General features: G+C 39.9%; 1 protein-coding gene across 2 annotated transcripts in view; it reads left to right on the top strand.

The window, feature by feature from the left end:
• Positions 1–4,980: 4,980 nt before the first annotated feature.
• PKHD1 (PKHD1 ciliary IPT domain containing fibrocystin/polyductin) overlaps positions 4,981–27,230 on the top strand; it is a 485,172-nt gene continuing 462,922 nt past the window's right edge. For both annotated transcript variants that reach the window (XM_024248417.3, XM_009241952.4), the window contains exons 1-11: positions 4,981–5,160; positions 7,627–7,762; positions 9,384–9,461; positions 10,097–10,247; positions 12,632–12,740; positions 17,846–17,903; positions 20,632–20,710; positions 21,986–22,060; positions 23,127–23,191; positions 23,739–23,778; positions 24,656–24,726. In XM_024248417.3, coding sequence (XP_024104185.3) covers positions 7,711–7,762; positions 9,384–9,461; positions 10,097–10,247; positions 12,632–12,740; positions 17,846–17,903; positions 20,632–20,710; positions 21,986–22,060; positions 23,127–23,191; positions 23,739–23,778; positions 24,656–24,726 — 778 coding nt within the window. In that variant the 5' untranslated portion in view covers positions 4,981–5,160; positions 7,627–7,710. The remainder of the gene's footprint in view (positions 5,161–7,626; positions 7,763–9,383; positions 9,462–10,096; positions 10,248–12,631; positions 12,741–17,845; positions 17,904–20,631; positions 20,711–21,985; positions 22,061–23,126; positions 23,192–23,738; positions 23,779–24,655; positions 24,727–27,230) is intronic.

The raw sequence follows: 27,230 nt of genomic DNA, 5'->3' as shown, positions 1-27,230 counted from the left end.
CGAGTGCCAAGTGTTTTAGAAAATATTTAATTTTTCTGGAATAAGATCTGTCTAAAGTGTATTGAACTTATTTCCCTGCTTTCTCAGATGCAGGGTGATTAACCATCTGAGACTTTCCCTCTTTTAGCACTAAAAGTTCTGGGTCTTGGGAAAGCTCCCAGGCTCAGGCAGACTGGGACAGCTGGTCACCTTATAGTTAAATGTGAACTTGATTTCATAGCTTTCTTTTTATTTTATTTTATTATTATTTTTTTGAGACAGGGTCTCACTCTGTCTCCCAGGCTGGAGTGCAGTGGTGCAATCTCGGCTCACTGCAGCCTCCCTCTCCCGGGTTCAAGTGATTCTCCCGCCTCAGTTCCTGAGTTGCTGGGATTATACGTGCACAGCACCATGCCTGGCTAATTTTTTGTATTTTTAGTAGATACAGGGTTTTGCCATGTTGGCTAGGCTGGTCTCGAATGCCTGAGCTCAAGCAATCCACCTGCCTCAGCCTCCCAAAGTGCTGGGATTACAGGTGTAAGCCACTGCACCTGGCCTTAATTTTGCAGTTTTCTGAGTGTTGTAATCCAATGATGCCCTCAGGATGGTTGCAGTGTATGGCCCTGGCACCCCAGACCACGGCATATTAGAGTAGCCAGTTGCTCTACTTGTCCCAGTGAGGAACTCCCTGTATTTCAATGCCACCCACTAGGGCTTTGTGAGCTATTTGCACCTGTGCTGCCCAGTGGCCTTGATTTTCAGGACTTTTCATCAGGTTTTCAGGACTTTTCAGGATGGAGGTCACCACTGTTTGGCTTCTGGATAAGAGGAATCATTGTTCTCAAAATAAGATAATGAGCAAAAAGGACTTAGGACAGAGGCAATAATGATAAATTACTTTTGAGTAGTTTTACTTAGTGGGAAAGAAAACTTGTCTAAAGAAACTTAAATAATAAACCTTGTCTAAAGTAAATATTTTGCACATAGCTTAGACCTTCTGGTGGAACCAATGCATTTTCCCTACAAATTTGAGTCTATGTACTCATTATCTTAGGATCTCAATTTAATCAGAAATATGATATTAAACCACAGGGAATGTAATTTCCTGAGTTTTGTGTCTCCATTAAGAAAGGAGACAGAGAAAATTTGAGAAAAAGGAAGGAGGAAGAGTTGGGTCAATCCCAGACAGGTAAAAGGGGAATTTCCTGGTGAGGATTCTGATGCTGCAGAGAATATGAGGGTATAGCTGGGCCACAGCACCATGGGATGAGCCTGCAGAAGAATAGGAAATTCAGGGCCCCTCCTGCCCAGTGAAGCTCTCACCTAGATAAAGGGGCCATCCTGGTATTCTGCTCTCTGGATGACCCACCCGCCTTCTGTCAGAAATGCCTATAAGTTGAAGAGAACATAATAAAACAAGTTTGATGAAGAGAAAGATAAAAGAGCAAAAATGCATTGAACATTCTTTGTTTCCACTTAAAACCTATATTTGACTTTTGTTGCCTTCATCCACTCCAGAGTGCTTTTCCTCAAATTGGTTCCTAAGACATTCCTATCCATGTTACTGTGTATCTACTCTATATAAGGTACAGGGCAAAATGTTTTGGGATATGAAGGGATACAAATAATTTTTTTTCCTTAAGAACCATACCATCCTGTTTGCGAATGATGTGTATAACTTCAGTGTTGGCTGGCGTCATCAGCCTATGCATACACATGGGGGCATATTTATAGTTGCACCCACATTTTGATGGCTTTGAACTCTACATTGGCCCATGTGTGAACTTAGCTATCTCTTAGAGCTTATCTATTCTAGTTAGGATCTCACTAGGACCTAGAAAGATGGCATGTGTAGACTGAAAAATTAATAAAGAAATTATTTCTAAGAGGTGTGGCCAAGGTTCAGGAAGAGCAAGAAGGGATGGTGCAGTGTATGCAAGCTAGGAACAGTAGGACCTGTTACCACCCTTAGGTCTGAAGAAATAAAGAGAGGAGGGGCACTAGAACCTGCAGAGAGAGTGAGAGAATGAGAGTGAGGGTGCTATATGGAAAGGCCCCTCTGTCAGAAGCTGAGATCTAGTAGGGATGGAAGTGGAGGAAAATACTCTTATCACATCTTGTCTCTCTGCCCCTTCCTCTGGGCTCCTGGTTGTGGCCTCCATTTGTGAAACCAACCAGATACCAATGGGCAAGGAAGTGCATTGGTGCAGCCCACACAGGTCACCTTCCAAGGGCACACAGTAGGGTGGAGAAGGGTAGAGAGTAGGTCTGGAGGGTTAAATGAAAGGTATCCAGCATGCTAATTTCAGAGTTTCTTAGATGATGCTCATTTTGTCCTTCCTCTTCTATTCTGGCTTCCTTTGTTTCATATCCATAGCCTGTGAACCCTTCTAAAGACTCTTCACAATTGACACCATTCCTGGGGCCACTAATGCAAAGTCCAAAGTGCCTATCAATAGTGTTCTCCTACCACAGGATTCCTGTGTTAGTCTGGGTCCTCTGAGAAGCAGATGCTAAAACAGGATGAAATGTGCAAGGATTTTATTAAGGTGGTGCCTGTGAGAAAAGATGGGGTTGGAACTGGAGAACACTGGGCAAGCTGCCAGTCTGACCACAGTGAAAGAGAGAGGGGTGGAAGCATCCTAGGTTGCCACATACTCTAGATGATAGGTTCAGCAAGGTCATCAGGCAGGCTTTAAGGCAAAGTCGCTGTTGGAGGAGTCCTGTGTCTCCTCTGGATGGACCTGTCTTACTATCCTTGCCACACTCAGTCCTTGGCTGGGAGCAGCCTATAGAAGCGTGGCCTTGGTCCAAATGCAGTGATGAATTTTACGGCAAAGAAACTAGGCCCTTGATCATTTATGCTTCTTGTAATTGGAGATCTGCAAGGTGCATTCTCATGGGCCCCCACGGTTTTCCAGGAATTCAGAGAAGTGTTAGAGTCCAAGAGAAAGGGGTCAGAGATTAGCCCTCTATCCTGACCTCCCTGAGTTTGCATCATAGGCCTGAGTAACAATTTTTGTGCTGAGAATTTCATAAGCACTCATAGAAATTACTTCTTGTAGAGTATTGTCAATGTCGGTGGTGGGCATGGCTACCCTCCTTGGAATAGCAGAGGAACGGCAGTCAGGCTGCCTCCTGAGAAGCATTTTCAGAGACTTGAGCTCAAGGCTTTAGAATTTCTACGTGAAAAAGGCTTTGGAGTATAAGGGGCTTATATTCCATGGACATATCCCAATGACAGGAATACTGGAGGCTCCCCAAAGCTTCATGTGGTATAGCCACTTTCTCTAGAGTTCGACAACATTTTCTTTTAGGCCTCAAGGCAAGAAATGACTCATTGTCCTTTATTTCTTTTACAATAGAGCTTGATTGTCTATCACGAAATACCTAGAATACAGAGCACAGAAACCAAAGTCCTGGGTGTCATTAGGATTCTTTTAGTCCACAGTAGAGAGGTGGCTATCTCCTCATAAGAAAATTGGGGTGATTTTAGGATGAGGCCTTGATAGCTAGGCTGCCAAAAATACTTATAAATATTTATTATAGGCTATTTAGCCAAGGATAGATGTGGGGCTAATTTATGGAAACCTCTTGTTGAAATAACAAGAAATACAACATAAGTCTTAGGAAACTTATCAGGAGACTCTACAACAATATAATAAAATAATCTGATTATATTTCTGTCTCCTCTGCCAGATGGTAAGCAGTTTGAAGGCAGAAACTTGGTCATACTCTTTAAAAATATAACTTTGAATTATCTAAGTGTCATATTATTTTTATAAAAATAAATTTACTAATAATGTTGAAATCTCCTTTGACTATCACCCCCAAACTAGTCTGCCCCCTCCTTCCCATTACCCACATGCCAGGCACACAAATGTGGTTCAAATGATGCTTGTTGACCTGCATGGAAGAGATCCAGAGTGGAAACTGAGAGAGGTTCAGCAGGCAGGCAGGTGGTAGGGTGGTGGGGTGACTGACCCCCTACCTGCCCCAATCTGGCCAAGCACCCTCTCTCTACACCACTAGCTTCAGGGCTACAAAAATTTTTTAGCTTGTCACAGGTGGCCAAACTGTGATATACAGCAGAGTTGATGTAAACTTCCACACTTTCTAGAGGATAGTTTTACTACTGTCATCAGAGTTGTGGTCGTATTTCCATGGCTTTAATCTGGTTTTGCTGGAGATGCTTCTCCAGGTCTACTGCTGGTCTTTGAAGGTGGAGACTCAGGGCTATCAAATTTTACCAAAATGACTTCTCCCTCAAAGGAAAGGGAGAGGATAGAAGATGAGGATGTCTTCTGGTCAGGTATCGCCAGACGTAGACAAACATGATCAGGAATCGGGGGATGTGACTCAGAATGGGCAGTGGGACAGGAACAGAGAAGTCAGACACGGACCAAGTAAGAAGGTGTTGTTGACCTTCCTAGGCCCACCAGTTCAACCGATGACTGAGGCCCATGGTCTGGGTACGACTGGAGGGTGATGAGCACACGTTAAGGACTTCCTCTTGGTTAAAAAAGCAAGGTCAAGAGGGAGGATGAGGAGTAGAAAAATGAAGAGAATCAATCAACACTTTCTCAGCAAGACTTTGACCAAGTCACTTCCCTTCTGTACTTCTTTAGACCCATACCTCTACAGTGGGTATATGAATAACAGCCCATAACCTGGTATTTACGAGTCACTCTTCGGGATGAAGAGTGAGAGACTGTTCATGAATGGGGATCAGCCCTCTAGTGGTCCTTTCTCTTGAACTCTCTGTTCAATCACTGATTTACTGGCAAATTCTTTCAATGTTGAATGCCTGTTTGTCTCACTGGGTGGACTTTTACTTAAAATTCTTATCTGGGGCACATGCAGTAAGTGGAGAAAAATGTAAGACACTTTTCCTTTGGTCATTACTAACGAGCCCTGAGGAAAAAGCCTGAGTGGCTTATGTTAATCATTAAACTTGCCCATGGTCAGGTCTGAACTTTTACTCTGGTACATATTGGCTGGGACAGAAACGAGTTAGGTGAGTTATAGTCCAACGTGAGTGAGTTACCTGCGTGGTGGCTGCAGGATGAGCTCTAACCAGATAACGTGGCCACGGATTCTTGACAGAGAGAAATAAGATCACTTAGAAAGAAAGGATCATTTCTCCCTTGAGTCACAAGGAGACAGAAACAGAAAAAAAAGGTACTGTTTGATCCAGAAAAGTCTCTGCTCTCTGTTTTCTAGGTGTTGTATCTCTTGTTAACGTTCTGGTGAACAAAAGGAAGAAATGGGAGATCTATAGTAGTGCCTTGCAGCTTTGTCCCTCGATGTCCCAAAGGAGAAGCTGAGAGGGAAGGGAGGAAGAAGGGAAGAGGGAGTGAGAGCAGAGAGAGGCGAGAGAGAGGAGGAGAACAAAAATGTGACTAAATAAATGCACACAGCTCTCCTGTGTGGTTGAAAAATTTTAGTTATGAGAAATAAAAAGAGTCTATTTTTAGGAAGAATTAGTGGATAGACTAATAAAAAATTACATTTGTAATTGACATGAAAAAGATGCAGTTCCAAATGTAGGGTTTTAAGAAAACCAATGTGCGAATGTTTATTTCTATTGTTCTGAGCTTGGGAGTAGGCATTAAGAAGAAATGTTAAAATCACGTAGCCAGATTGAAAATAGACTCTCCTGTGCTGAGTATATTTTGTCTGTGTAACAAGCAAGTCAGATCTCGTGCTTTTGGACTAAGCAGAAAATACGCTTGGGTACTTTTCCCTATGTGGTAGATGTATTCTGAAAGTTGTATATTTATAAGTTGAATTCTATTTCAAGTAGACGTAAAAGTTTGGGAATTTTGCAACGAAAAGGAACACTTGCTGAATCCACTTGAAAATACTAGAATTCCTTTCTTAAATCCAAGTAGCCTCCACACTTACCCTATCTGGTAATGACTCGGGGGCAGGTACATAGATTATTTGTTTGTTTTGCCAACTTTTAGTATAGTGCTTAGCATGTAGTGGGCATAAAATAAATGTTTGCAGTGTTGAATTAAATAGAAATGATTATAGATTTCCAGCTGTCTCAATCAGAACATGCCCGTAAGGTGAGTTTATTGCAAGGTTTTTGCAGATTTTTTTTTTTGAGGGGGGGAGTATATTGTAGCTTTTATATTTTCAGAAATGATGTAACTGCTTCTGCTAATCTCAGTGTTTTCTTAAAAATATAAATTAAATGGCCAGGTGTGGTGCCTCATGCCTGTAATTCCAGCACTTTGGGAGGCTGAGGCAGGGAGATCACTTGAGGCCAGGCGTTCAAGACCAGCCTGGCTATCATGGTGAAAACCTGTCTCTACAAAAAATACAAAAATTAGCCGGGTGTGGTGGCGCACACCTGTAATCCCAGCTACTCGGGAGGCTGAGGCATAAGAATCACTTGAACCTGAGAGATGGAGGTTGCAGTGAACTGACATCATGCCACTGCACTCCAGCCCAAATGACAGAATGAGACCCTGCCACACACACACACATACACACACAAAGTGTGTGTGTGTGTATGTAGGTATGTGTATATATATTAAATATATTTATATATTTATATGTAATAAACATAAACATAATTAAATATATATATATTAAACGTGTATTTAGTAGTACGTGTGGGTGTTTACTTCTGTAATTTTCAAACTTTCAGAAAATTTCAGAGGCACTATTTTTAAGAGGATTTTGTTGATGCCCTCTGCCATGAGGTGTTGGAGAGCAGCTCAGCACTTTCCCTAGAGCAGGCGTCAGGGTGCGAAGGCGTTGAGTTTTCCGCCAGGCTTCCATGGACTCTGCTGTCCCACATGAGAGTGAAAGCTGTTCATCTCAGATTAGGTAAACCCAGATTTAGGGTATTTAAATATGTCTTCATCCACTCCAATGTACTGAGCCCTGTGTGGGACCTTCACACTTTCACACTAGGAAGTCTGTGGAAATAGAAGACTGGTTCCTGGGTCTCTTCAAGAAACATGCCGTCTGGAAGAAGAGGACTCTGTGTGCCACATTATCTAGTCTAGGCTCTACAGCACGGAAGCTAGAGGTTCAGGGGGAAGGTGGTGAGCACTGGAATGGCGGAGGAAAGAATCAGCGGAGGAGGGGCTTCTGAGCAGCACCACGAAGGTGCGCCAGGATCTCCTGAGGCCACGGAGAGAATTGAGGGGATCCAGGAAGGGACCAGCAGGGGCCAAGGCAGAGTCTGATGTGTGGAAGGCTTGTGTGAGTGACGGTGAGAACGGCGTGTGGCTGCGGTGCAGGGTTCAAACCGGAGAGCAGCAGGAGGGAAAGCTGGAACGCCAGCACAGGGCAAAGCAAAACAGACTTCACCCTATCACGAACTAGAATTTTAATTTCTAGAATTCTTTTTAAAACTCAGCTTCTGTTCAATAACGAGTTAATGAAAGAGGTTATTATTATTTATCCAGCTTAAAATAAGTTGGTGGGACAAGGAGGGCAGAGTGGGGATGATTTTATGCAAGGTTCTCAGATGATCCTTTTCTCCTGAGCTTGGAAAAATGGTGGGTCCATTTGAAGACACTAAGGCCATGTTTATCTCATCTCCTTAATTTCCCAGGTTTCAGTACAGTGAAATAATAGTATGTAAACAAAATGATATTTTTTTTACTTTTTTTTTTTATAAAGCACAAAATCTATGCTGCTCCAATCAAAACTGAAAATGCTTTTAATGTCTGAGCAATCTTAAGAGTATTGATTTAAGTGGACAAGATGACTGCCTGGCTGATCTCTCTGATGAGTATTGAAGTACTACTTTTGGCAGGTCAGTAGAATGTGTTTTGAAGGAGTTATAGGTAAGAACACAATAGGTTACCTTGAGAACTATTATTGGAACTTAAAGTAATATTTTGGTTGTATACCATAAATATATGCGTGTTTAACTTGCCAATCAAAAAATTGAGTTAAACATACTGTTTTCAGAGGAGGTGTTAAGGTATTTGCTTTTGGATTTAAATTATCTGTTGAATAATTTTTTTTTTCTGTTTAACAGCTGAGGTTATATACTGAAATGTTATGACTATATACTTCAATTTTTAATGGTCAGTGAAGATTATTGGTATAGTGCAGAGCTTTTAATAATAACTTATAACCTTTCTTTTATAATTCCTTTTGGGCTATGTGATGTAATTCTTTTTAGATTTTGCTGTCCGACCTTCCCAAATAGATTAACTTGTCATAATCATTAGACTGCTTGTATTATCTCAAATCATCTGTTCAATTTTCTCTGTGAGTTTGGTTATCCTCTGTATCTTTTTATGGCATTTGTTTTGGGGCTTCTTTAGATAGAAGTATCTAATCATCTTTGGAAGATGGTCTAGTCTGGCTGGGGCTGCCATAAATGGTTGTGCTAATGTGATATGGTTCCCCACCACCCTCAGATGTGAAGTGCATCATGAGAATAACTGTACATGGAAGTCCTGGGCTAGACACAGTTCCTGCTAGAGAAACTATAAATAATTCTGTCGGTAACACTTTCCTTGTTTATTACCTCACTGAGCAGCTGAATGATTTTTGCTGGCTTCCTTAACTTGGCCCTTCCTTCATCAAGGCATGTCCAGGAACATCTTCAAAGATGGAGGGATTGATTAAGGCCCATGCTTAGCTGGTGATCTATACAGGAGAATCCAATCTAGCCTAGTAAATAAATTCTATATTGCTTTTTTTTTTTAAACAAAAGGAAATTCCAGCAATGATCCATGCTTCACCCCCTCTCTAAGCAGGCAAGGCAAAAATCTAGGGAATTTTGTATTCATTTGGGAAGTCATTCTGATCACGAGGGGAAACTAGTATATTAAGCAGTATATTAAGCAGGAGAATTGAAATACGAACAGCTTCTATTAGGTTGGTGCAAAAGTAATCGCTGTTTTGCCATTAAAAGGAATGCAAAACAACAATTGCTTTTGCACCAACCTAATGGAAGTCCTTTTTTCTCTCCAGAACTGGAAATAACTGATGATCTTTACAGGGAAATATGGCCACCTGATTAAAGAGTAGGAAAGAGAGCAGAGAGAGATAGTATGGGTTTGATTAGGATCCAGATATGTCCTTGAGGCTCTTTCCAAAGGAAGTAGAAATTCAGAATTGTCCTGATGATTGCAGGGTTTTTGAATGTCTAAGATGAGAAGAATTGGTCAAAATTTTCCTTAAAATGGGGCTTCTGATGATGTGTTTCCCACACCAGCAGCACCTGGTTAGAAATGTAGATTCTTGGGCCTGCCCCAGACCTACGGAACCAGAAACTCTGGGGATGTGACGCAACCAACTGTGCTTAATCAAGCCTTTCTGGTGATTCTGATGCAGGTTAAATATTGCTTAAAATATTGGGGAAGGTAGTGGTTTGAATGTGACCTTCAAAACCAATGTTTTTTTTCACTTACTTACAGTACCTCATCTGAGTTTACATATTGAACCTGAGGAAGGTAGCCTTGCAGGGGGAACGTGGATCACAGTCATTTTTGATGGTAGGTTGGGGTTTTACCAAGTGCACATTTCTTATGTATTGACCCACAATCCTAAAGACTATGAGTCTTTGGTTTTCTTCCTTGTCTAAGGACAGGTGTAAAAGTGGGCCTGAAGGGAGATGAACAGACTGACCAACTTCTGTCTTTCTAGATACTGGCTTGCTAATGTCACAGAAGCAAAGCACAACATACCATGACAACTCTGTGTCCACTTTCCCATTCCAGGCTGTGGGATGGGACTCTGGGATTTCTACATGAGATGATATGGAAGTGTGTAGCATAGTGCTCAGCAATGCATCTCCCAGAATCTTGGCTATCTTCCTTAAAGACAGTCCTCTACTTGGGAGCTTCTGCACCATTTCTTAGCATATCTATCCCCAGCAGAGTAAAGAGTAAATCTGAGGGCTGAAAAATTCTTTTCTGGATTTAGGTGAACCTGAAGAGAGAAAACTCTTTCATAAAATCATAAATGAGAAAACTCCTTTATAGAGCAGCTATGAGGAAATGAGGAGTATTAATTTAATCCTTGGTCAAATTTAATGTCTTACATTACCCCCAGGATCTTAGCACAGTTTCACACTGTCCTGTGTCGATGACAATTCTATGCAGCCTGAGATTTCTTTCCCTTGCGTTAGGTTTGGAGTTGGGTGTTCTTTACCCCAACAATGGCTCTCAATTGGAGATACACCTGGTGAACGTGAACATGGTGGTGCCCGCACTGCGGAGTATCCCCTGTGATGTCTTTCCTGTTTTCTTGGATTTGCCTGTGGTGACGTGCCGGACCAGGTATACCTGTCTGGGAATAGGAAGACCAGACAGGATGAGGGATTTTTGCTTATCTCAGTATCTTTTGGTGACATATTAGAGCAATTTTTGCTGTGATTCAATTGCCAGCCATAGTTGTTAAAAAAAGTTTCACGTGAATATGCTTTCTAAAAGGTCCCTATCTGGGATCTAGAGCTTAAGGGAGGATGAGAGTATGGGGAAGAACTTTGAGATATTTGTAAGGAGGGGCTGGATTGTGTTTCCATTTGTTTTTTTTTGCAAGGAGTTCTATGGCTATTAAGATTTTAATACATGGTGCCATTTTGCCATTGCAAATACTCATCTTTTGGAATAGGCATAATTGCAATGATTGCACATAAACCCCAAACTGGTTAGAAAGGAAATTTGCTTTAGGCTCTGTTTGCTGAGTTTGACATTACCTCTATTTAGAAAATACTTTTATAAGATTCCAGGGAATCTGGTTTTCTACTCAACTTCTTGTTGCCCTGTGAAATTTAGACTAGTTCATGTTCATTTTTATTTACTCATGTCTTAGGCATGAGTAAATAAAGTGCATGCAAGTAGATGATTGGTTAAGAGAAAAAAAACACTGTTATTTCCTTTTCTTTTCTGTTCTCTCTTTGAGAAAGTCTCCCCCTCTTCCGTGTTTGGCTATGGAAATCACCAACCATACCACAAATGCCACCTCTTCCCTGAACATTCAACTAAGTTATCTTTCCCTTTTTTGAAAGGAGAAGGAACAACTTGTAGTAATTCATCCACAGAGTGTATGTGTGTGCACCCACACTTTTTTGTGCAATTCATCACTCCTGAAGGGATTTTTTTTTTGTAATTTACACAAAGGTACAGCACATGTAGCCTTAGTGACCCTGTGCCTCAACTTTGAGTTTCTCATAACACTTATATGTCAGTTACCCACTTGTCAGACTCATCCTTATAGAATTAAGTGCTTTGAGGGCAGGGGATGTGTTTAATCTCACCATTGTAGTCCTCATGATGCATTGCACAATACGTTATGAGTAGAAGATGTTCAATAAATGTCTGTTGAATTTAACATTTTTATACCACTACTATTGGTTTTAAAACTGGGTTATATATTTCCCTTAGGTTTTATGGCACATTTGGGCATAGACATTCTGCAAAGACTTGCCATGAAATAAGTCAAAGCTCTGGAGATTTACATGTCCTATCTCCTTTATCCCAACACACTAATGATTTTTGGATGCACCATTGATTTTATGTCATCTTTTTAAAGAAAAGAAATATGATCCTATTAAATATACTAATTGATTGGAAGACAAATATCAGATTCAATTAAGTGTGAAAAATGTACAGTTTATCATTAACAAAATACTGTCTTATTCATCATTATCATAAAAACATGTACATAATTGTTTTCTCTAAAACAGCCATTGCAGCATCAAAAGCAGCACTTCACAATCAAAATATAATGTGAACACAGATGTAATTTAAAATTTTCTATTTAGCCACTTGAAAAAGTCAAAAGAAACAAGTGAAATTAATTTAATAATGTATTTTATTTAACTCAACATATCCAAAATATTATTCCAATATGTAATCTATATAAATTAATAATGAGATACTTTATATCTTTTTTGCATACAAAGTCTTCAAAATTTAGTGTGCATGTTATAAGCATGGCATATCTTAATTGGGACTACCCACATATCAAGTGCTTGATAAGCACATAAGACTAGTGGCTAACACAATGGACAATTCAGATCTAAATATTTAAGGTCATACTAAAGATTTTGTTGGGAAGGTTTGGAGAGGAGGCATGTCTTAAATATGGCTTCTTTCTTATTCGTCATATTCTTCCTCTTACAAAAATCAACATGGATGTCAGCATCAGGTGGCAATGAAGCCACTGCAATACTTGTATAAAGAGGAGAGAAGATCCAAGACTCTGTTTTGATGGCTACATGAAGTGTTTATGGGCTGCTTGGACAATTATCAGAAAGAGCCTAAATTCAAGCCCCACTTTGCCCTTAACCTTTGAAGCTCATACACATAAATCTCTTAGTTTTTCTGACATTTTTTGAAACATGGAAATGGGGAATAGATTATCAAAGTCTCTTCTAATTCTTAAAGTCTGATGAACCTATGATTTTGAGAAACATGACATATTAAAAACACTTCAGGGAGTTTCAACACAAAAAAATCATAACTTTTTTTTGCTGAAGGACCCAGTTCTTAAAGTCTAATAATTATGAGTGGATCAAAGAGGTGAAAGGTGACTGATAGGAATCCTTGGTTAGCTCTGTTTTACAAGTGCAGGGAGGAAATTTGAAGTGGCAAGTGGGCTGCTAGCTTTGGGAATTCATGGTTTTTGATTCATAAGGATTTCCACTTTCTGTCCTCAGATCTGTGCTGTCTGAAGCACATGAGGGTCTGTACTTCCTGGAAGCATACTTCAGGGGACAGTTGGTAAGCAGCCCAAATCCAGGACCACGAGACAGCTGTACTTTCAAGGTGGGTTCTAAGGCTGGAGGAAGGTATGTTTACATAGTCTGAGGGTGTGCTTGTGTTATTGAAAGGCAAATTGTAAATGAGCCAGAGTGTCTGCTTGACTGGGTTAAAAGAAAATGGTGGATGGTAATGACAGAGTTTCTTAGATTATACTAATGAAAGATGAATTTTGAACGTTTGTATGTCAGCCTTTAGCTAAATGCTTTATGTACATCATTTAATTCAATGCTCACAATTTTATGGGGTAGCTATTTACTGTCCTGTTTTTACAAATAAACGATCTGAGGCTCAGGGTGATTAAATAATTTGCCCATGTCATCAGGCAGTAAATGGCAGAACCAAGACTTCAACTTGCATCTGACTCTAAATTCTCATCTAAATAGAAGCCCATAGAGGGGCCACCAAGATTACCTTTGTGGATCAGTGTTTCATTTTACAGCTCAGATCATGCTGAGTCTCAGCATGTTGAAGAGACTCAAGGCTGGCCCACGTTCCTTGGTGAGGAGACCCAATTTCTACCTCTCTCCCTGCTTCCTGGTATATTTCTGCTAAGTCCTTCCAACACTGAACCAAAAGGGCATTTACTGCTGGAATTCTCCTTCATGCTCAGGGAGATCAGAAAGGAAGTAGAGAGGGAGAGAGTGTTTAGGAAGCCATGCCTGACTTATTTTACAGCCTTGATACCTATACTGGGAGTTCATTTATATTTGGTTCAGTCTGTTGTTCATTTCAGATTAGTTTTAAACAATCTCTGAAAAGGTAGGTCCTAGATGGTTTATGAAAGGCAGAGATTTGGCAGTACTCCTGTCGATGTGGTTGCCCTTCACATGGGGTACCTCTTTTTAAGAGCTGTTTCAAAACATACAATGCAGTCACTAATGAATGCTCTTTCAGAATAAGGCTTCACCTTGTAAATTCGTCTCTCCTACGATCCGTGTTTCATATAGGCTATTTGGTTTTGAAATTTGGAATTTGCTGTTCTTTCAGGTTTAATAACTTGTTTCTTAATCCAAGAGAATCTTGTTTTCTGGAATTTTGCTTTTGCACATATGCAGCAGAAAGAAAAAACATTGTATCATTCTTTTTTACTAAGAGCCGCACCACCACCTCTATCCTGTCTCAGGGAACATAACAGAAGAGAGAAGTCTAAGCATGCTTCTTAATCACCATGATCCTTTTCACCCCAGATGGTAGTTTTCCTGCTTATTAAAAGATTGGTTAGGAGCGAGAGGGGGAAATAAGGGAAACGTTTCATAAAATTGCACATGAAAGAAAACAAGTCCGTCAGTGGTTCAACTATCTTGGCAAGTTGATGAAAAATCACCAGGGGATGCAGTTAATGAGAGGCATTCCAAGCTAAATAAAACACGGCGTGTCTCTTTGTTTTGGGACTGGGACTGGGGAACCATGAGTATTAAAAATTAATCCCATCTTGCCAGTCCACTGCAAAGAGCCTGCTGTGGGCGCTGACAAGTTTGAATAACTCACAGAAGGTTGATCACACAGCTGGTGGCTGCAGCTTTCTCATCCTAATCTGCTGCATTTCCTCTCCCCTCTCTTGCTTCTACTGACCACACTGGGGCCCGAGGATCAGCATGTGGGAAGCTTGATTTGGAAGCTCATTAATTTTTCACTTTGTCATGTCTCTAGCCTGGTGGGTGACCAGGGGCCTGTTTTCTCTTAGAAACGTACCATGTTATGTTGTGTCAGCTCAGAGAGAATCACAAGTGAAGCCCTTTTTGAGGTTTAACCCCAAGCCTGCCCCACCACAATCTCAGGAGCTGGGAGGGAGTAATAAAGGAGTTGCTCTGTTTCCCATGGAAGTCTGGTAGAAGGATTACAGACTGAGTGGTGGCTCTTAGATTTCAGGTTGAAATAGGTATGCTTCCTTATTTGGTTTGGACTCAGTTGTTCCAGCTGCCTCAGGTTCTAAACATCTGTGAAATAGGTCAATAACCACTACTGTACTTCACTAGGCTCCTATGATATAGTCCAGTTGAAACAATGTTGATATGAAGGCCTAGGGGCCGTGGTTGGCTGGGAGGGTGCAGTGGGGACTGAATGTTTGGCAGGTGTGTGTGTAACTGTATTAATCTTTATCTTTTGGTGAGATCAGAGCCAGTTCCCAAGCCGTGAAGTAACAACATTGTTATTTTGACCCCCTGACACCACATATTTTCTGTGAACTATTTTCTAACCCTTTCATTTAGACAGTGAGGAAACTAGCCTTCATGGCAGACTGTACAGCATATGGATCAATACTTAAAACCTACTCCTGGCAAGCCACCATCAGCTTTGTTGAAATGTCTGTTGATTCTCAATGTCCGATTAAGGCTGTTGATTAACAACCGAGTTATTCTTTGGTGATGTTCTCTCTGGGAAGGTAGACTCCTGAGGTGCTGGAAGCAGACCAAACAAAACAATTTGCTGCTGTAATTTGTTTTGCAAATGGGAAGCACTGTAGGTTGTGTGGAATGGTGGTAGTCTAGGCATCTAGAAGGGATTGGGGGAGGGGAGGGAGGGGGAGACTAGGTCTCTTCCTAGGTAAGTAATTGGTTCACAGGTCAAGCCTTGGTCTGGCGAGTTCATCCTTAAGCTTTCCCGTTTCTTCACACTGGCCCTGCTGTGATTTCCTGATGGAGTAATGCACTAATCTTAGATGTGCCCTAACACAAATGCCTACAGGTGAGATGGAGTTCCTGGGATTGCTTCATTCTCACCTCTCCTTCCAGGCAGTATATCAGTCATTCCAGATTGGGCGACTCTTTTCATTCACAAAAATTCGAAAGAGCCCGCATCGCCAAGTCAATCCTAAGCCAAAAGAACAAAGCTGGAGGCATCACACTACCTGACTTCAAACTATACTACAAGGCTACAGTAACCAAAACAGCATGGTACTGGTACCAAAACAGAGATATAGATCAATGGAACAGAACAGAGCCGTCAGAAATAATGCCACATATCTACAAGTATCTGACCTTTGACAAACCTGACAAAAACAAGAAATGGGGAAAGGATTCCCTATTTAATAAATGGCGCTGGGAAAACTGGCTAGCCATATGTAGAAAGCTGAAACTGGATCCCTTCCTTACATCTTATACAAAAATCAATTCAAGATGGATTAAAGACTTAAATGTTAGACCTAAAACCATAAAAACCCTAGAAGAAAACCTAGGCATTACCATTCAGGACATAGGCATGGGCAAGGACTTCATGTCTAAAACACCAAAAGCAATGGCAACAAAAGCCAAAATTGACAAATGGGATCTAATTAAACTAAAGAGCTTCTGCACAGCAAAGGAAACTACCATCAGAGTGAACAGGCAACCTACAAAATGGGAGAAAATTTTTGCAACCTACTCACCTGGCAAAGGGCTAATATCCAGAATCTACAATGAACTCCAACAAATTTACAAGAAAAAAACAAACAACCCCATCAAAAAGTGGGTGAAGGATACCAACAGACACTTCTCAAAAGAAGACATTTATGCAGCCAAAAAACACATGAAAAAATGCTCACCATCACTGGCCATCAGAGAAATGCAAATCAAAACCACAGTGAGATACCATCTCACACCAGTTAGGATGGCAATCATTAAAAAGTCAGGAAACAACAGGTGCTGGAGAGGATGTGGAGAAATAGGAACACTTTTACACTGTTGGTGGGACTGTAAACTAGTTCAACCCTTGTGGAAGTCAGTGTGGCGATTCCTCAGGGATCTAGAACTAGAAATTCCATTCGACCCAGCCATCCCATTACTGGGTATATACCCAAAGGACTATAAATCATGCTGCTATAAAGACACATGCACACGTATGTTTATTGCCGCATTATTCACAATAGCAAAGACTTGGAACCAACCCAAATGTCCAACAATGATAGACTGGATTAAGAAAATGTGGCACATATACACCATGGAATACTATGCAGCCATAAAAAATGATGAGTTCATGTCCTTTGTAGGGACATGGATGAAATTGGAAATCATCATTCTCAGTAAACTATCGCAAGAACAAAAAACCAAACACCGCATATTCTCACTCATAGGTGGGAATTGAACAATGAGATTACATGGACACAGGAAGGGGAACATCACACTTCGGGGACTGTTGTGGGGTGGGGGGAGGGGGGGAGGGATAGCATTGGGAGATATACCTAATGCTAGATGACGAGTTGGTGGGTGCAGCGCACCAGCATGGCACATGTATACATATGTAACTTACCTGCACATTGCGCACATGTACCATAAAACCTAAAGTATAATAATAATAAAAAAAAAAAAAAAAAAAAATTCGAATGTCGTCTGCATACCAGTCTATGCACAGAGACACAGCAGCGACTCAGTCAAGCATTGTCCCTGCCTTTATGGAGCTTATGGTTAACAGAGGGTGTGCTTTGGGGACAGGCGGCATTGTAAGATGATTTGGAGTGCTACCGCCAGGCTTTCTCAGGTTCTCACTGCTCCCATTGAGGCTGCTTTCCTCCTCCTTGAAGAACAATGTTGCTTCCCATTTCTTGAATCTTTTGAATCATTTCCCTCACAGCAGGTATCTTCAATTTCCCTAGTAAGCACCTCAGTTGTGTGCCTATCCAGGTTCTCATTTTTTGTAACTTACTGATACCTACCAAGGTGCTGGCTGATAATGATTTGAAGTTTTGATTCAATTAAATAAGTGCATTCCTTTCTAGAAAAATCAAAATCTTCAAGGCCCCAAAACATCAAATTACAACAATGGAATGAAAAGACTGACATTCTGCACAAAGACCTGTCTACCTTTCCTTCTAGTAAAATGTGTTCTTGGGAATGGAAAGTGGGCAGGTAGAAACAGGCTTGTCAAGGTTTGGACAATATGGTACAGAATAGAGGGCTATGTGACCTTAATCAAATTACCTCTACCTCATCTATAGGAGAAATATGATAATATCCATCATTTCTGTTTCATAGAAATATTACAAGGATAAAAAGAACTAGATAGATGTGAGGGTGACATGAGTAAATGTAACCATTTATTACCTTCAAGTAATGCTGTCTGAGGAAAGGCTTGTGCCTCCTGTGTTTGTGAATATTTTAATGACATGCTCACTTGTGGTACTGTTTTCTAAACAGTTTTCCAAGGCGCAGACACCCATCATTCACCATGTTTATCCACCAAGTGGTGTTCCAGGTAAGAAATCTTCTATTAAAATAGGAATAATTGTGAATCTCTTTGCCAAAGCTTGTTGCAAACCTAGGTGAGTGGTTTTTATGAGTGGGAAAATTTAGCTTCTTCTTTGATGCTGTTTTGAAAATAAGAGTCAACCTCTGGTTCATTTTTAACGTGCTTTGGTTTTACCTCTGGGCACTTTTGCTCTATTACTTCACTGATAACAAAAGGAATCCAAACATGAAAAGAAAAAGAGGACAGCAAAATCAAATGAGTTGATGTTGGAGACTGGAGGAAAGAGGAGTCATCCTTGCTTTTAACTTTATAATCATTCCCATAATAATAAACCTTTATTAAACTGTGTGCCAGGCTCCAGTCTAAGCTCTTCAGATATCTTACTAGATCCTCGCCAAAACCTGATAATAGAAGAGCTATTTTAATTCCCATTTTGCAGATGAAGAAATGAGGTAGCAAAAGGTTAAGAAATTTGCCGAAAGTCATATAGATAATGAATACCACAGCTGAGATTTGAACCAGACAGCAGAATCCAGAGTGGCCCATATATCCACCATTCTGTCATGTTTTGAGTAGCATTGGATGCCACTTGGAAGGTCATTAACTCTAGTCTTCATCTAGGGGTTTTGTTTATAAAGTTAGAGAGCACACAAATATATAAAAGCCAGGAGGATAGAAAAGAAGATTATATAAAGCTGGGGGATTTACATAAAAGAAGGGATTGCAACTGAGAAGTGGATTCAGGAATTGCTAAATCTGCATTAAAACTAAGTAGTAAACACAACTAGGATTATATATAATTTGCTGTCTGATTCCTGCCAAATTCCTACCTTTATTTAAGGTTTTCCATTTGTTAGGGTTTCCAAAATAGTAAGAGTGTGCTAAAAAGTTGCTAAATTTTTATTATAGTTGTGTCTAAATGCATAGACAGATCTTGTTGTTTTGATTGGCTCAACTCCTCAAGCATGTCAAAATGAAGATCTAAGTTATTGAAAAGCGTTTTATATTTTCTGTGTTTGTGTGTATAGACACAGATTATGTATGAGTGAATTTAAATTATATTTCAGAGAATATGAATTTGGCATGCTCTTACTCATGTGGGTTTTTCACAGATCTGCCCCTTTCCATTTGTCTGAATCATTGGGACCTGATATTTTATGAAAGAGGGATGTGGTCTGTGAAAATCACACGCAGACATGTGGGTCCCTGCTGCTCTGATGTTAGAAACTCCTGTGTAGATGGCAGAAGCCTTGTTAGGGTGAGGGATGAGGAAGCAGACGGCCATTAGAGGTGTGAAATGGAATGTCAGCTGGCACCCAGATCTGCCAAGCTCGTTTCTCCCACCAAGCTGGAGTTCTGCTCGGTGTCTCTTCCACCTTCTGGGGAAAGGATTGGTGGCTGGCCTGGTTGGAGTGGTCCCCCCTGGGCAGGATCCATATGACTGCATCTTTGTAATCACTTTTCAGATGAATACTCTCATTTCATTTGGGAAGCCTGCCCAGTGTAGCAGCCAGGGAGATGGGGGAGGTGGTAGGGACAAGAGAGACGATGCTTTCTGAGCCGTTGGGTTTCTATACGTGGTTAGCAATCCTTCACTACGACATGGAATCCCCCAGCACCGTGCTCTGGTGTGGCCATTTGTCAGCCTCTGCTGGCCATCTTCGTTTAGAAACAAAACAAAAACCCACAGAAATTCCTAATTTCTACAATCTTGGTTAGTTTTAAAATTGTGCCTGTCAAAGCTATAAGTCATACTCACCAAGGCTAGGGAATCGATCATTTAGCCCTATTAAAATTAGAATTATTCTGCCAGATTTTTTTAGCAGTAACAGGAAACTTGAGACTCCGAATTTCTGCCAACTCTGTGACCTTTGCCTGTCATTAGGTCATTCTACCCATGCACCTATAAAATTGTGGCTGTAATACCTTCCGAAAGGTTTCTCTTGTTTTGGTGAGAGTCATCCAATGACTGCAGATGAAAGTCACGTCTTACTAATAACACACAAGTGCAGTAGGAAGGGAACATCTTTTTTGTCACATTCTTTGGTGGCATTCAGTGTCTATAAAGAGGCTCAGTCTTCTGGATTTCATGACCTCATGAGTCCCTCAGTATGCTTTTGTCTTCTATTCCTTGAGGTTTATCTCACTAACCAACATTCTTTTATCTCTAAACATTGTCTGTGATGGTTTAAGTATACACAGTTAAGTATTCTAATTATTTGGAAGGCACATACTTGGGATCCCTGAAGATCCATCAGATTGTGTGATATGAGCCTCTTCATATCACATGTTCATTTTAGCAAATGCCGAGGGGAAAGTCTCATGAAGCCTGGAGCACCCAAGGCACATTGTTCTTAAATCTCATGTTGGGTGGATGGTCTCCACAGAGCCAAGAGAATGGAACAGGGCAGTGTGTGGAGATGAGCCCCTCCTTTCTGAAATGTTCACACTTTCTGGGACTGTGAAGAAGACCCTTTATTCCTTCTATGCTCCATGCATAGAAGATTAAGTCTGTGATTGAAACAATTGCTTATTTTAGCTTTTATATTGTGTAATATTGATCACTAAATCATACCCTTGACCTTACCGTTGTACAATTTATTAAAAGTATTAATTTTCTGGGTCATGACCTGCTTTGCCATATTGAGTATATGTAACCAAAAAGAAACAGTTTTTTATTATACATTGAGTTTGAGCTAAGTCCATTACATTAAAAAAGTTCTTCTTCAAACAGGAAAACTAATACATGTATATGGCTGGATTATCACTGGAAGATTGGAAACTTTTGATTTTGATGCTGAGTACATTGATAGGTAAGTGTGTGTTTGTTTTTGTGTTTAACTAGTTACATACATGCTGCATGGCTTCCTGGGACCAGCTTCCCTGATGGCAATAAATTGTAAGCAGTTGGCACAGAATTGCTATTTTCCTCTTTGCAGTTTATGGTCCCTCATGAGCTGGGCTTCAGCAAACTTTGTTAATGTAATTGCAACTGGTCGATTAAGTTGGTCCATTTATTTACTGACAACTAGTCACTCTGGGCTCAGTGTGAAATGAACTGTAATTGCATCTGTGGATTTTCTTTTTGAATTCTCACCCTTCCTTCCTTTGTTTCTCAGCCTGAAATAGATTCTTTATAAAATGATGTGTAAACCCAAAAGCCCATTATAACTTTCTTATTTGGTTGTTATCCATTTGTGCTTTAAAAATTGTATTAGTGGGATCAGAGGAAAACATGGACACAGGTATTAAAAGCCATAGAGCTTTTAATGTTTTCTGGGAATGATTAGGATGTCAGCATGGCTTTCTTCACTGGAGACGTGGTGGAAAGTGTTACTATTAAATCATCTACACTAGAAAGAGAGGAGAACAAGACAAAAAGTGTTGAAATTGTAGAGGCTGTAGGAAGCTCTAAGCAACTGTAGTCTTTCAACAAATGAAGCAATTGTACTGAGCATTTATAAGGTAGAAGGAAAATAATCTTACTATATGCTCAGCTGCATAGATTCTATACATGGTGTCTAATTTTTCCTTCACTCTGGGTGGGTTGGGGGCATCCTCTTCTGTTCTACTCCATCTGTCTGATTTTGCCCTTGTTGAAGAGAACATGATCTGATTACTCTCAGGATTGACATTTCTGGCATTAAGCAAGGGTCAACTTACCTTACGAGAAAACTACTCTTCTGGTGGGGGGTAGAAACTCCTACTACCTCCTTGGGAATGTGCCATATTTTGCTAGGTGGTCCCATCTCTGCCTTGGTCTGGGATACAGCCTTTGAAAGGGGGAATAAAGGCATAAATGCAATATTATCTCTGTGTAGAACCAATATAGCCAGTGTGGAGATGATGAAGGTTTTCTGGGAAGGGAGAAATATTTTCTGTTTAGTGTGAAAGCATGAGCCATGAGTGCATCCCTACTCTCTGCTGAGAATTTGACTTGACATCCGCCCTCAGCCACCGGCAATAGTGCAGAAAAATCCAGAGGAGAGTGTTCATAGCCATGTTTCCTCTGAGTTTTGTGAGGAATGTTTATTGGGAGTATTGCACAATTATCTCTTGTCTTTTGTTTTCATTTTTTTAAAATCCAGCCCAGTGATCTTGGAAGCTCAAGGAGACAAATGGGTTACTCCTTGCTCTCTTATAAATAGGCAGACGGGAAGATGGTGAGTGTCTTATTATCTTGCCAATGCATATGCTTGTAAGTTCGTCCACATGGATACAACACACGCACATTCTCTCTCTGTCTTTCTCTCCCCACTCCCCATATATCTTTTTTTTTAATATAAATCACACATAGCTATTTACTACCTTATCTTTAGACTACTGAAAAAGACACAGGGATTGATTCAAAGTGCATATTGAAGTGGATGCCAAAACCTTCCTTGAAAACACATAGTTAATACTTGTTAGGGGCTTACTATAGGCCAAGCTCTGCTCGAATGCTTTACATTGAAGTCACCCAATAATCTTGGAAGTATGTATGGTTATTAGTCTCACATTATAGATGAGGAATTTGAGACACAGAAAAGTTAAGTAATTTGCACAAGGTCTCACAGAGAGCAAGTGGCACACCTGGGATTTGAACCCTGTCTAACTAATCAGCCCCCAGAGTTCATGATCTTAACCACTATACTTCAGTGACTAGCCAAAGGTAAAAATAACTAAAAAATTTAGAAATAAGTTTCTACACTCTCCAGTTTAAATACCCAATGTTTTGCTGGATTTTTACTTCACTCTGTACAGGGAGTGTTGCCCCTCCTTTGAGGTCATTACAAGGATGACACTCTATGGTTTCACTTTTTCAGACTGGTGTATAGTAGAGCCAAATCTACACTTGTGTGTAGTCTTCCTTGTGTCTGCATTTTGTTTGCTCAGAATTGTCCTTTATGGGTTTCATACTTGATAACAGATTTTTTAAAAATAAAGGTTTTGTTATACTTGTCATATGACAAGTTATACTTGTCATATGATACATTTGAAAAGAAAGGACCAAATGCTTAGGGTAATACTAGTTAGCACTAGGGCAAATGCTTAGGGTATTACTAACTAGTATATATATAGGGTAATACTAACTAGTATTTGCCCTAATGAACTCATTATACCCCCTGTATCTACCATTTTCTCTAGCAAATTTGGTTTTCTTTTGCTTTCTACTTTCCTGGTTAAAGAGTCAGATCTTCTGGTAGTGAGTTGTCTGGTCATTCTTACCTCAGTTTGTCTTTTCCTTAGTTATCCTATTCAGGAGGACCATGGTCTTGGGACTCTGCAGTGCCGTGTGGAAGGCGATTACATCGGTCTGTTAGAGAAGTAACATAATTTTAAAGTCTTATCCATTTTTTTCTCTGTATCCAGACAAAAGCAATTGCAAGATTGGCTCTCATGAGGGTAATAATAATAACAATAATTACTATTTGTTAAGAATTCCCTGGAAAACACTACTATATGAAACAGCTCATATAGAAACTAATTTAATGCTCACATACACCTGTGAAGTTGGTGAGATTATTTTGGCTTTGCAGGTGAGAAAAATTGAAGTTAGTTACCAGTAAATCAATATTTAAATGATGCTCCATCTAACTCCAAGCCTGGGCTCTTCCCTGCTATGCAATACTACATTTGCCCTTTTATTGCTAGAAGTCCACATTGCTAATGATGCTAAACTTATGAGGTGTTTTTTTGTTTGTTTGTTTTTTGTTTTTTTGCGGGGGGGAACCACTAAAGAAATTACAGGTTTGGGTGGTAATTTGATGATATTGGAGTCTTTGGGCTTATGAAAGCAATGGCCTGGCCCAGAAGATTTGTGCAGATTCCTGAGTTAATGTGTGTTTCTTTGTGTTACAGGCTCCCAGAATGTTAGCTTCTCAGTATTTAACAAAGGAAAGTAAGTAACTGGGTATAGAAATAGGCAAATTTGTCTTCATTTTATATTATCTATCTCTCTCATCTTGCTTACTTTCTTTATCGTTTTATGATGGAAAATTTTAAACATATGCAAACAGAATAATATAATGAGACCACGTGTACCTCCTTGACTTTTTTACTTGGGTGAATAAAATTGTGTCCTCTTCACTAATTTGTAGGCAATGTGTGTTTCAATATGGTGGTGGTGCAGAATTTTGGGAATTAAATCTTAAGTAATTTCAAAGTACTGTAGGTTGAAAACTGTCACAAGTATCTTATAAGGAACATGGTTTCATGAAATACATTGTATCATCTAGGAAGTGCCTTCTTGAAAATGGAAGGGGTCCATATTTTATCACACTTGAAGTGATAAATTAGCATTCTGGAATTCTGAATCCTTACCTTATATTTTGCCCCTACATAATTTGACAGGTGTTTCTGTTAAAAGCGTAGGGTCTAACTGATAATAATTGCATTGTAATGACAGTGACAATTATAGCTATACAGCCCAAAGTATGGAGATTTTCTCTCTTTCTCATTTTGGAAGAAATAAAATTAATGTCTATTGAGTATTGACTATAGGCCAACTAAGGACTAGGCCCTTTCACACTCATCATTTCATTGAACATTTGGGACACCCTATGAAGCAGGCATTATTCCCATATGATAATTTTATATATCAGAAAACAACTTTGTCCTGTTGGTATTGTTCTTTAGTCATCCAAGGGAACTGCTATTTCAACTGTTCTAAAGATCAGTAGAGGTTAGTTCCCAATCTTCCTTTCAGGCAGCCGACTAAAAAAAATGCAATCCCAGTTGATATTTTCATTCAAAACAGAACTTTGTCTTTTTTGAAGGTCAATGGTCCACAAGAAGGCATGGCTGATCAGTGCTAAACAGGACCTTTTCCTATACCAGACACACTCAGGTACTATTCCCCTTCACCAAGTACCCCTTCCCTTGTGCCTCACTCAGTGTTGGCCCCTCCTTCCCTATCTTTTGGCCATTTCTTGATGACCATTAACACCCAAAGCTGTCCCTACAATCATAGACAGCCTGGTGTTTTTGGTTGAGATTAAATTGCTTGTATCCATGTCAAGTTTAGTTAATATATTAAAAGAGACTTGATAATCAACTTCTATACAAATTCTATGGATATAAACTGAATAAAAGAAAGGAGAGTCTTGCCTTATTCTGTCTTCTGAAAGTAAAAGAAAAAAGGTGGCACTTAAAAAGTCTTAAAGTACATCTTTCCAGTTACTTTAACATCCATCTCTGAGCATTCATTCAATAATTTATGACTAATATTGATATTAAGCTGTTCTCTTGCCATCTGATGAGTAAACCCTCATACTAAAAAAATGAATGTGAAAATTGGAAGCTTTCTTGGAACTGTGAACTCGATTTGGTAGTAGAAAGCTGGCTACTAAAGAATACTTAGATTCCAGAATGGAATACCGTCACACAGTCACTGAAGAAATGTCTGTGGGGTAGGTTCAGATTCCAGAAGCAATCAAAATCTACCTTTGTCAAAAGTGCAAGATAATTCACAGGTCATGGAGAAAATGTCATTTACTCTCTAGATAGCCTAATCCTGCAACAGCTGCATTTTGACCCTGATTTTTCCTTTCTTTAAACAGTATTACTAGTCTGTTTGGGGTAAGTTTGAAGAAGCGCCCAAGGTGATGGTGATAACGATAGCTGCTACAGGAAGAATGTCAGACCTTGTTAAGTGTCTTACGTACAATCTCAATATTTATTTCACTTAACTGTGAGATGGATTAACATTAGCCCCATTTTAAGATAAGGAAACAGACTCGGATAAACAAAGTATCTTGTCCAAAGCCAAAGGTCTTAGTGCTAGAATGTGTAGTTCTAATTCCAAATCTTATGTCCATAGTCAATATATGGTGGGAAGCACACTCTTCTTGCCACTCCACTCCAAGGTTTTTGTGAGCCTGTCCATCGCTATCAAACCCTAGAATGATTGATAGGCTGACAGGTATCTCTGATGACACAGCTCTTTTACATTTCCAGGGCCAATGTCTTCTTGGGATCAGGACTCACAGGCCAGAACTTCTTCACAGCAGAGCAGGCTGTAGGAAGAGAGGGTGTAGACAGCCATGAAGAGTCCTGGGCTGAGCTCCTCAGGGGCTGACATTCAATCACTAGTTGAGTGTGGTTAAGCCTTTTAAGCTTTTTGAGCCTTAATTAAGCATCTCTAAAATTGAGAAAGTGGTGCTTATCCTTCTTATTCCAAAAGTCGTCTAAAGAGGTAGAGGAGCAAGAATCTTGGAATTCATCCAAAATTTCTCTTTCCTCCTCCTTTCCATATCCATTCAATCACCAATTTCTGCCAGTTTTATCTCTTATTTATGATGTATCTGTACAGCAACTGTCCATTTCTGGACCCCATCACCTCTTGTGTTACATGCTGCAGTGGTTTCTAGAGGCCCCGACTTGCCCTCTGCCCCTTCAAGCCCCTCCCCTGCTTTCTCTACATCAAGCATATATCTGATGCATGGTTCCCTCCTATTCACCATCCTCTTATGGCTTGCTATCCCCTATTGGAAATGGGCCAAACTTCTGACATCCTCCTTGTCTGTTTCTCCAGCTCTCTCTGTCTCTCATACTCCAGCCACACTTAACATGCACTGTGTAATTTCTTCTGTCCACACTCAGGCTATCTTTTGCTTTAAATGCCCTCTCCTTCTCCTCTTTGCTAGGCCACTTGTAATTCATCCTTTAAGACTCAGATTAGTGTCATCTCTAAACATTTTCTTCTGCACCTCAATACTCCCATCCTACTCCCAAACTTCTCTGTTCTTTCATATACTCTCTAATTTCTCCGTCCCAAGGTATTAAATGATAGTTTTGCATACCTGCCTTACCATGCTGATCTTCTCAAGGACAGGAACTGTTTTGTATTCATCTTTATATCCCTAGTACCATATAACAGGTGCTCTGTGAATGTTGAAAAAAATTATCAAATATCTACAACTATGTTAAAAGTTTAAGAACTTCATAAATTGTTTTGTTTTTGATCTGTGTAATTTTGAATGCATAACAAAAGAATGTGTTAATCTCTATGTAAAGCTGATACAAAATTCCAGTGCTAGTGTAAAAAAAAAAGAAATTATAAAATAGTGGGTTAAAAGCAGGGGGTTATTATGGTTTAGTGGTGAATTTTGGCATCTGAGTGTAAGGGATCAAACTTTGCCTCCATATGTCTCCTTTGCTTTGTCTCATGGGCAAAAAGCATTATAAAATAACCTCCTAAAATGTCTATTCTTCAGGGGTAACCATTCATCATTAGCTTTTGTACCTTCAGTTTACACAAAATGCAACTCCTCTTTTCTCTGGAGGGAATGAATCTTAGAAATGTCAAAGCTTGATCATAGGAGAGGAAAGAATGAGATAAAGCTAAATTCT

Source organism: Pongo abelii, chromosome 5, assembly GCF_028885655.2.
Source record: "Pongo abelii isolate AG06213 chromosome 5, NHGRI_mPonAbe1-v2.0_pri, whole genome shotgun sequence".
Lineage (NCBI taxonomy): Eukaryota > Metazoa > Chordata > Mammalia > Primates > Hominidae > Pongo > Pongo abelii.
The sequence above is the reverse complement of the archived record's forward strand: the minus strand, read 5'-3'. Positions and strand labels throughout refer to the sequence as shown.